Source organism: Bombus huntii, chromosome 16 (genome assembly GCF_024542735.1).
Source record: "Bombus huntii isolate Logan2020A chromosome 16, iyBomHunt1.1, whole genome shotgun sequence".
NCBI classification, from domain to species: domain Eukaryota; kingdom Metazoa; phylum Arthropoda; class Insecta; order Hymenoptera; family Apidae; genus Bombus; species Bombus huntii.
In genome coordinates, this window is record NC_066253.1 from 7,615,871 (window position 1) to 7,626,780 (window position 10,910).

At 33.4% G+C, this 10,910-nt stretch overlaps 1 protein-coding gene across 1 annotated transcript; it reads left to right on the plus strand.

Annotated features, from left to right (window-relative positions):
- Positions 1-2,005: 2,005 nt before the first annotated feature.
- Positions 2,006-6,940, plus strand: LOC126874327 (elongation of very long chain fatty acids protein 6-like). The gene is made up of 3 exons (XM_050636226.1): positions 2,006-2,215; positions 4,746-5,151; positions 5,643-6,940. The coding sequence occupies exons 2-3, from the start codon at positions 4,826-4,828 to the stop codon at positions 6,190-6,192; spliced, it is 876 nt and encodes a 291-aa protein (XP_050492183.1). The 5' UTR covers positions 2,006-2,215; positions 4,746-4,825; the 3' UTR covers positions 6,193-6,940.
- Positions 6,941-10,910: the final 3,970 nt, after the last annotated feature.

Sequence of the window (10,910 nt, forward strand, 5' to 3'; positions counted from 1 at the left end):
ATTCAACTGCCAATGTCGCTGAATCAAATTAGCAAATTTAAGAAACGCAACGATATATCTATAAACGTTTACAGATAGGAAAATGAAGCGTATGTATCATTTCATCTAACTGCGCAAAAACGGAAGCATGTCAATTTGCTATTTATTGAAGATTATCTTGCTTGCATATAATTTGCTATGTATCAATGCAAATTAGCGCTCACTGATGTAAATAATATGTCATATCATCGCGAGGTACCATAACATTTATTCTCTCTTTTTTCAGTTACCTTCACTGTTTTATCTCGCAAAAAAAATTAGACATCTATATTACCAATTGCGAGCGAATAACCTTTCTATCCCAGCCACGAGGAGAAATGGCGGAATAAAAAACTGGTTATGCTATGACTGCTATATTATCGACAAACTCGATATGTCATCAACTATCGTTATTTGTCGCAGTGTTTAAAACACGAGATTGAAATTGGAAAATGTACATCGTATTCTTGAGTTTTAACAATCGCGATAATTGCGGGATTACATCGATTTAAGTACCAGGATTCATACGAACGCTGCAAGGGATTTTTCGAAAGATTTGTTTAAATTAATGAATAACGTGATTCTTGATAAAACGATGGGCAATTTGCGTAACCATACGGACGTGAAGTTAGTCACGCGTTGAGACCATGCTGAATGACTGATTGCCAGACCGAATTTCCATAGTCCTTGAGTGTTTGCGGAGTTAAATAAAGCGTTAAATTCAACAAACCTTTGTACGTGAGAATGTGTATCTTGAATATATTCAAAACGTGTCGAATTTGACTTAATGTATCGTGGAAAAATGAATTAATAAAATTAAGGATGTATATAGGTAGATGTGCATCTAACATACATTCAAACGTTTACATTTGCATTAAAACATCTACATTTAAACACGTATATGTACATTTATATAGACATCATCTATATACATCTTTAATTTTAGTAACCTGTGTGTACATTCTTTGCTGTTATCGATGTACCACAGATGTACATATACAACATCAATTTTGTGGATATTGCTAAAAAGATAAAGACACGGAGTAGTAATAAGTCTCTTAACTTAAATTAAAGTATATACTTTTTGTTTATCCATGAGTTATGAGAAGTATCAGATCCTAATCATTACATACATTTTGTTTCCTTTCTTGCATAACCTTGTCCAGTAGATGTATGTTAGCGACAATGCACCTCCGTGTCGATATGACTATTGCTATTTAAGATCATTTTATTTCTGTGTTATTAGCTTCTCTGCAGATTCTTTCTTTTTTATTTAATTTGCACTTTACAATTTGTCCAGCTGGACATTCGGTAAATTTTTCTAGCTATTCTCTGCAGATGGGCACATATAGAAAGTACGAAGGCTAACTGTCATTATCATATTGGGTTGGCAACTAAGTGACTGCTGATTTTGTCACTAGGTGGTAATAACAAAATCCGCAATCACTTAGTTGCCAACCCAATAGAATCACATTCTTTTTTGTCTGCAGTATTAGGACATAACTAAATGTTTCTTTAATGTAGATATTTTAATATGTGTACATACGTGCATCTGTTAATACAATTTTTATTGGTACTATCCCACCGATAATTCCTTTGACATTTGAATATAATTTGTATTATTTAGACTTCAATTTCTTCATACATTTTTGCTCTGCATAAATAAAATCTTTATTATCTTTCAAATTCTGGAACAATATTTATTAGTTATTAGACGTAGAAACAAATACCGTGCAATTGCTAGCTAACAGTAAAAAATGTAAATGATGTATATTATTACGCAAAAAACGCCAGTTGATGTAAGATATCTTTTTTTTTAGAATTCTCTGGCGACAATCTGTTCCTAGAAGCAAGAAAAGTAAAAAGTAAATGGAATAACGTTGAATCCAAATGTATTAATTTGCATGATTGTATTGCTTTTTGCAAATTGCGCAAGCTTTTTTATCGTTAACCATCCAAGAGGAGTATGTTTTATTTCGAGTAGGAAGTGAGGCACTGCACACTCTACGACACGTTGCGTGTGATGATAGTTACCCACTAACCATCAGTGATAATCTTCCTTGGTTGATTATTTGTACATGCTATTTGTATAAGAATTCAGCGCATATTAAAATCGACTTTTGCTGGTTTCGTCTAAGAAATATCTACACTCGAACTCAATAACGGCATCGATCATTGCCTCAAGGGAAAGAAATTGGTATGGACCGAAATTATTATCATCGAATTTTACTTTTTGATTCAGAAATGAACGCTTCATTTTCAAAAGTTTAGTGTATCCTCTAAAAAAAAAGTTTAGTGTATCCTCGAAAACTAAGGTTTTCCATAGCTAAATATGACAATGATGAATAACTTGCTTTAATAATTAATTTGCCAATTAATTAATAAATTATTGACTTAATTTCTAAATTTGAATTAAATACTAAAATTATATTAATAGATCTATTATTTTGAATACCAATTTGAAAACAAATTTCATGTAAAAAAAACAATTCGTTACATTTAAGTTAGAAATACAGATATTATATAAATATGCACATTTCAACCATTTTCTTAGTTTTCTAAAAAATTTTTTAAGTGAATAGTTCCTTTTGTGGTTTGTGCTATATAACACACGTTATGTAAATAGACAAATCAATGATATACTACATATGAAGTGCACAATTTCAGGTCATATTTCGTATCATATCATTGTTTATGCAGCTGCGAATCGATATTTTGCATTTTATCGAAACCAAAAATATTTCAAACTTCTTATTTTCATCGGCATCATAACTTTTCTAAAGATTTTATATTGTTCAACGGCGAGTGTAGTAATCATATGGTTGTGGTTGGAACATAACTTTCTAATTACGTATTTTATGTTAGCACGTCATCATACATTGTTTGCCTAAATTAGGGATATCTCTGTCAATCGCATTGTTTGAAGACCTTTGTCAGATCAAACTATTATTCAACCGTTATTTCATCCATTCATGAAAACGTGAAAATTATAAGTTTTTGTTAAAAAGTTTCCGGCATATTATAGTTTTTGAGAAAGTGAGACCTAACATGGAACACACCTAAGAATCAAATGTGAAAGACAAATGTAACAGAAGCATTGAATTTATGCAACTTTTCTACAATAATGAAACTTATTTATTTTTGGGGAAAATTGAAAATATCATTTCATATGTAACAACCTCATATGTAAATTTAATGCTTTAGTGTACCGTTGGCAATTAAACATTGTAGTGTTAATAATTTGATAACAATAATTAAAAAATATTTGAAAAATAACGTTTATTCCTTTCTTAACATATATAACTCATGACGTGCCTTCATTTTTTTTAGTCCTTAGATTAATACTTACTGCAATAGCTAATACTTACTAATTGCAGCTTAACATTCCTTCAAGGAACTTAAGTAATTTAATCACATTTCCAAAATGTTTAATCACAGTTTGCTTTTTGCTTTGGTTCACTTCAATTGTTATGTTTTTCCAAAAGGAGGAGTTAAATCTATCTCTAAAAAGAAAATAGTGTGAGTTGAAGTTTAATTAAAAGATGTTGAAGATGAGTGGAATGTAATAATAATGTACATGTAAACCTGTATATTTTGAGCATACGCGGTAATCGTATAATAGGGTATTACTTCAATTATTGAACTCATGTTACTAAAAGTAAAAATCTAGGGGGCCTGTGTTAGTTTAGTTCTAAAATTTTCTAAATTTTAACATTTTCAAAGGCTCTATGTGATCACATAAATCTCAGATTCTTGATTTCAGGCAAATATTTTTTCGTTTTCATCTCGCAATCGTTAGAGAATTGCCTTCCTTGCCTTCATTAGAAATTTCTTTATCTAAAAAGTTCATCAAAGAGAAGTGTTCGCCTAATGGAGGGTGCATCTCAAGATTGCAGTGAATATGTTAGTTTTTTATTTTTAATAATATGAGTTGAATAATTATTATTACATTCAAGTACTTCATCTCGAAGATGGTATCCCGCTGGGAGTAGCCATCCACATGTTATTTAGCAATAAAGTTAGAAAAAATTACCAAATGTTCAGCTGGACAAATTGTACAAATTAAAGTACAAATTAAATAAATAAATATAAAAAAGTATTTGTAAAAAGTAATGATAATACTGTTCAAGAAAATTTTTTTCTTTCTAGTATATTTTTAAACAAAAGCCTTTTCTTTTTAATTGTGTTAATTTTTTGTTGGGATCTCACTTAGAGCAAAGGGAAAACGAGGTGTAATTATATCACCATTTTCATTTAAATTATCATTACTTTCGTTGTTTTCATTTTCATTTTTATCGCCATCCATTGCAGATATTAATAATAATCGAAATACATTTTTCATTTCTTTAGCAGAAGTAAAAACGTACATAAGTTAATTTATATTTGTTTATTTAATATTTGTTTTTCTTTTCTGTCCGATATTGTCCGAAGAATTAAACGTACTACTGGAAAATGTTCAGAAAATTCAAATCCTGCTGTAATTAAACATTAACAACGTAACGAATTCTGATAGATAACGAAGCTCATAAAAACAGAACAACATCAACAATACTTTATATTAAATTTTAATTAAATACGATAGACAAAAATAACTAATTTCTTATTTTGTATTGTCTTATTACTTTGTTTTGAATATTTTACATTAGTTTTAATACATCATTTATTAAGTATTTCAATTTTCATAGTTTTAAAAGAAAATGTTAACAGTTCTTCTTTTTACATTTTAGTCAATTGACAACGTGGGCGAAAGACTGCGTATTTTCTTTAATTGCTTTGCGACCAGTGGATGTAAAAAAAATATTTTAGGATGAATAAAGAGGGTTCTCCGCAGATCATTGAACCTACCTACTCGCATGTCTTCAACTTCGAAAAAAAATACTTTTATCCAGACACTCAAAAATGGATCCAGAATAATTTTCAGTATTGCTACTACTGCTGTATTATTTACGTGATCCTAATTTTTGGCGGCAAGTACTACATGTCGAGCAGACCAAAGTTTGACTTGAAGCGTCCGCTTGCATTATGGAGTGGATTCTTTGCAGTGTTCTCCATTATCGGATTTTGTAGAACAGCACCGGAAATGTTCTCTACATTGAGACATCATGGGTTTTACCACAGTATTTGCATACCTAGGTAATGCTACTTTCATATTTTTACCTTGTAATATATTTTCAGGCGAGTGGCGATTTTAAAAAATAATTATTAATGAAACATTATTAATGAAATGAATTGTTATATGAAATAATTCCTTATGTTTGGTATTTAGTGAATATTGATATATGGAAAGCATTAGTAAAATAGGAAATACATTTTTAGTAGAAATAGTTGTTTACGATATTATTCTTATAATAATTCTCTAAAAAGATTTCACGTATAAATTTGTATCTGAAATGAGTTTTATCGATTGATATAATCAGTTATGTCTACCAATTCGCAACATATCGACCTATACTATACACATTGTATGATTATATTTCCAAATCAAAATAACAAAGTTCTTATCGTTTCATTGTATGGAACATAATACATGGCTTTGATTTAAATGTCATATTCACAAAATGAATCGATATTTTAAATATGTTAATCTATAATATACAATAAGAATGGAATTATTTTCTTTTCAGCAACCTTTTGCAAGATCATGTTTCTGGCTTTTGGACATGGGTATTTGTCCTATCAAAGATCCCAGAATTTGGTGATACGATCTTCATTGTGTTACGAAAGCAACCATTGATATTTCTACATTTTTACCATCATTTAACTGTTGTTCTTTTCTCTTGGTTCACATATGCGGAGACTACAGCACTCTCAAGGTGGTATACCGTAATGAACTACTTTGTTCATTCCTGGATGTATTCTTATTATACCTTAAAAGCAATGCAATATAAATTACCAAAAGGCTTTGCCATGATGATTACTACGATGCAGCTGGTACAAATGGTGATTGGTTGCATTGCAACTATTGTGGCTTACTATTATCCAGAAATTCGTGGACTTGAATGCTACATTACGCGTAAAAATGTTATATTTGGTTTCGCCATCTACTTCAGTTATTTAATCCTATTTGGAAAATTCTTCTTCAAGGCTTATCTTTCCGACAAACGAAAAAACAAAGTCGGAGAGAACGTTCACGTCGATGGAAGAAAGGAGTATTATAAACCAAAGACTAGCTAAAGTATATCAAAGTTTTTGAAATCTTTCTCTATAAACGCTTTCTGATAACGTTTCGTGAAAACACTTATAACGTATTTTGGGAGTCTGCATTAGTTTACAACAATAGAAATTGGTTGTGACATAATGCAAGTGATAAGATATTTATTTATTGTAAACCATTTAGTGTATTTGATGTTAAGGTATGTATGTTGTGTATGTATGTTAAGGTATGGGATACGATGGTTTTCAAAAAAGTTGCTCATGAAGAAGTTAGAATACATGGAAAATCAAGAGCGAAATTTCGTTAAGCATATCTTCGAAATATTTTTAGGTAACATTAGTAAGAAAAATGGATTCACAAAAAATAAGATACGTTCAGATATATGATTTTAACTGTATTTTTGTTTGCCGAATAAATTTATTCTTAAATACGGTAAGGAGATGTTTTAATGACAAACAGTTTAGTATTTCATGTAATCGATAATTGATGACTTCTTGGAATTTTTGACTTAACTGACACTCTGATTAAATGTCCAATAATATTAAAGGCTATTACGACGTTTGCTCTAATATCGTCATTATACTCATGGAAAATCTCTGATCGTAAAATAAATACAGAATGAACAACAGTGCATATCAATGCATAAACATTGTGAAAAAAGCTTTGTTAATTAAAGAACAAAATTCAGTGTGTCTATGTATGTAGTGTAATCGTAATCCATGGCTATACAAGGAAAAAGGAAATTAATAAAAACAGAAAGAAAGTTTATATTTTCGACTCCCTTTTACAAATAGCTACTTTCACCATCCGTACAAACTTTTAGAACGCAAACAGTCTCACAAAACTGATTATCTATTTCGTTTATTTCTAAACTATTGTATTATATCGCATAATTTGTTTCTGAACAATATTTTGTGCAAATTGTCATATACTAATTGGCCCAGTGACCTAGCTGGGTGGCTTACCTAAATGGGATTATCTAAATACCTTCCTTATTTATGGAACAACTTCACAGGGCAAAGTTACACAACTGAAGAGGCACTACAATGGCGAAAAGAATATTTCCTTAAATTAATTTCTTTTTCCTAGAATTTCAAGAACGTCGGTATATTTTTAAACAGAAGCCTATGTTTCTTTACCCATTCATTAATGCATTTCTTTTATTTTCTATATAATAGATGATAAGATACTTTTGTCTAAAAATGCATGGTTTAAAAGACATTTTATTCTGAATTTAGTAAAGCTTGGCGTATGAAGAACGAGGGAAGACACCAAGTATTGTGTTGGCAACTAAGTGATTGCGGATTTTCTCAATACCACCTAATGGCAAAATCCGCAATCACTCAGTTACTAACCCAATAGTACACTTATATTTATATTTTCTTTGCTTTTCATACAGTAAATTTTTTGAGATTGAGATTATAATGTTTTTTTAAATAAGCTTTTTTCGACTTACGTATCCTAATTCGGCTTTCGTACAGAGAATAAAAAATCACATCATTAGTATATAAAAACATATAGAGTTCTACAAAAAACACAATTTTGGAATATCGATTACAGCGTACTGTCGTTTAAATATTTAATATTCTTGAAGAAAGCCCGATTAAAAATATACAATGATAATTCTTGATTGTTGTCAATTATAGACGACGAATAATTTTATTCGAGTGGTACAAGATGGAAATTATTGAAGAAGAGAATGTTATAATGTCCAAGACTCTCACCTTGCTTATGTGTATTGTCGATCGCACTAAACTGTCTAAATATAATTGTTTGAAGACTGACTTCTTCAAACTACTGTCTCCTCTAAGTACGCTCATTTATACTAAAAACTATTATGGAATAATTGTCACGCGACGGTTTATTCCACGAATACGCGGACTTTCTGCGCGTAATTATTTCTGTGGGTCCTGCAATCTTCGTTTTTACTGGTGTTCTTCCAACAGTGTTAAGATTTCTTTCCTTCGTTGATGTGGTTCTCGTGAAAATGTTTTTAAAGTGTAGGATCTTTACTACAATTAGTTTATTTACAATAAATGGATTAAACAGATGTTGATTAAACAGGAAACGATGGTTGTTTAATGTGAACAATAACGTATTATAATTAAGACAACTAGATAATTAATTTGCAACTCTCGTCACCACGGATTCAACAGTCTCTCGACAACGTAATTCGCACTTTCTGACTAACACTGATTGTTAATTCGTTTACGTCCCTTAGCAACCCCTTGTCTTTTGTCTTAGCCCCACCACGCACATGTTCCGCAACCGCTTGTTTATAATTCGCCCTGTTGAAGTGGTTACCACTTCTAAGAAAACTCTACATCTGGTCTTTTTTAGTTTTCTCAAGCACTGAAGCCATCGACAGCGCGTAGACAAAAGACTGCGACGAAGTCAGGCCATAAATAGTAGACAGGCGACGTTGGCTTCGGGTTTTTTCAGTTATTAGGTAACACAGCTAGCGTGCGGATCTGGACCAGCTCAAATTGTATTTTACTTATTACACTTCTATTTAAATATATTTTCTACCTTACAATTTATCCGCGTGTTTTCTCTGTTTACACAACGAATAACCTCAACACGCCCGACACCCCCCAGGCCCCTCGTCCACGATACTACACTCAGCCATACTGATAATCACGTCTGCCCTCAGATGTACTCATCATCGCTAGTTTCACTCGCACCACTAACTCCAACAATGTCCCACCATTTCATATGATCAGCCGCTGTGGAGGTCGTTTGCGGCCCCTCGTGTTCGCCTTCTCGTTGCACCAGGTAACGATCATTTCGCAAAACTTTCACCACGCGGCACGGCCCAAGAAACTTTAGCCCAGGACCGCCCTGCGTCCCCTCGATCGCCACCAGATCTCTCGTCTTGTATGTTGTTGCCTTCTTATGTCTCTTGTTGAACGCCCTTCGCGGACAAGAAGTCGGATTACTAGCTCACCTTCGCACTACCTCAAATTTTCTCGTAGCCACCTCATTCTCGCTCTTTATTCGCTCCTTAGAACCTGCGCTAGGTTTTGTTTGTTCGACTGTACAATTCGCATGATACTCTGTAAATTCTACGAAAATCTCATCGCAATCGTTCGTGTCGTCTCCATCAGACGCTACTGTCACGTAAAAAAATCGAAGATGAAAATAAAAAAAAGAGAATTTATTTACTAACACCTTGATTACAACAATGATAGTTTGGTTTCGAACTCCAGAAGTGACTTTGCAAGACTGAAGCTCTTACAACTCGACTTTCGATCGGATTCCATTCTTTTCGCTTTGTCGCCTCTCAATATCCCCACTATCCACGCGTTTGCTAGGCGTCCGCCAGCGTTGCCACACACGCCTTCTTCTCGAACATTCGGCGGAACGACCGTTGGGATGTCGATGGCTCATTAGGCACTTCGCTTCGGCGATATACATCTCCGTCATCAGCTGATCGGTTTTGAATTGTGCCGGTCGTGACACTACCGCGGTTATGTCCGTTGTAACCGATTCATCTAATAAATTTTTATTCATGACGACAGTATTGTCACGACCGGCATACTTCAAATCCGATGGACTGACGATGGAGATAAAGATGTGGCGGCACTCGGCACAATGTATATCGCTGAAGTGCCTAATGAACCATCAACATCCCAACGGTCCTTCCACCGAAGGTTCTAGAAGAAAGAGCACGTGGCAACGGTCGCGGACGCCTAGCAAATGCATGGACGGTGGGGATGTTAAGGGATGACAAAGAAAGTAATCGGATCCGATCGAAAGTCAAATCATAAGAGTCTCAGTCTTAGAAAGTCACGCCTAGAAGTGGATTGTAAAGTGGATTGTTGTTAGAAAAAAATAAAGTTTTCTTTTTTTTATTTTTCACCTCAAATTTCTTTTTTTATTTTGTTATTTTACGTGACAGTATCTTCGAGACAAGGACTCGTGGGAATTACAACTGCTGTACATTCTCTACTATTTTCCTCGATAGGAACATAAAGAGATCCGTTCCTTTTTCAAGTACGATAGGGTTTGCAAAGTCAGATTAAGACTGATATATTATTCCGTGTTGCTATATTTCTACATCTACTTTAAACACTTCCGGGAGTCTATTACATTCTTTATTCTCTACTTTATGAATAGAAACATTTCCTTTCTTAATGTTTATTTCGACGGTATTCAGGAAGTCCGTGCCAATAATAAACGAATGTTGCATCAAGGTATCTGAAACTACATGTACCGTTATAACGTACGACTCATCGTCTATCAGAACATTCGTCGAAAATTCTCCGAGTGTATAATTTCTTTTGATACCGATACCGCGAAGTTCAACAATTTTCTGACCTAATCTGGGCGCTCCAATTTTTACATACTGATCCGCTCGCATTAAACTTAAATCGCTACCGGTGTTTATCAGCGCGCTTAATTCAAAATTCTCGATTTTAACGTCTTTACCACGCTTCGTCTGTAACAATTGACACGCATTTCGAACCTCTTTAGGGGATTAGCTCAGGTTGTCGCACTTCGATGCGGTGTGTCCGCACGCTCGACACTTAAAGCACTTAGGACCTTTCGACTTGTTCGGACACTCTGCACACACGTGTTCTTTGTCACCGCAATTATAACATCTTATCTTCTTCACTACATCTCCAAATTGACTGGGCTTTTCGTTTTTCTCGGTTCTGACCGGCTTCGCAATCGACTTTGTTCTACGACTGTTCCTACTTCTGTTCCTCGTACATGATTAACCTTTACCTTAACG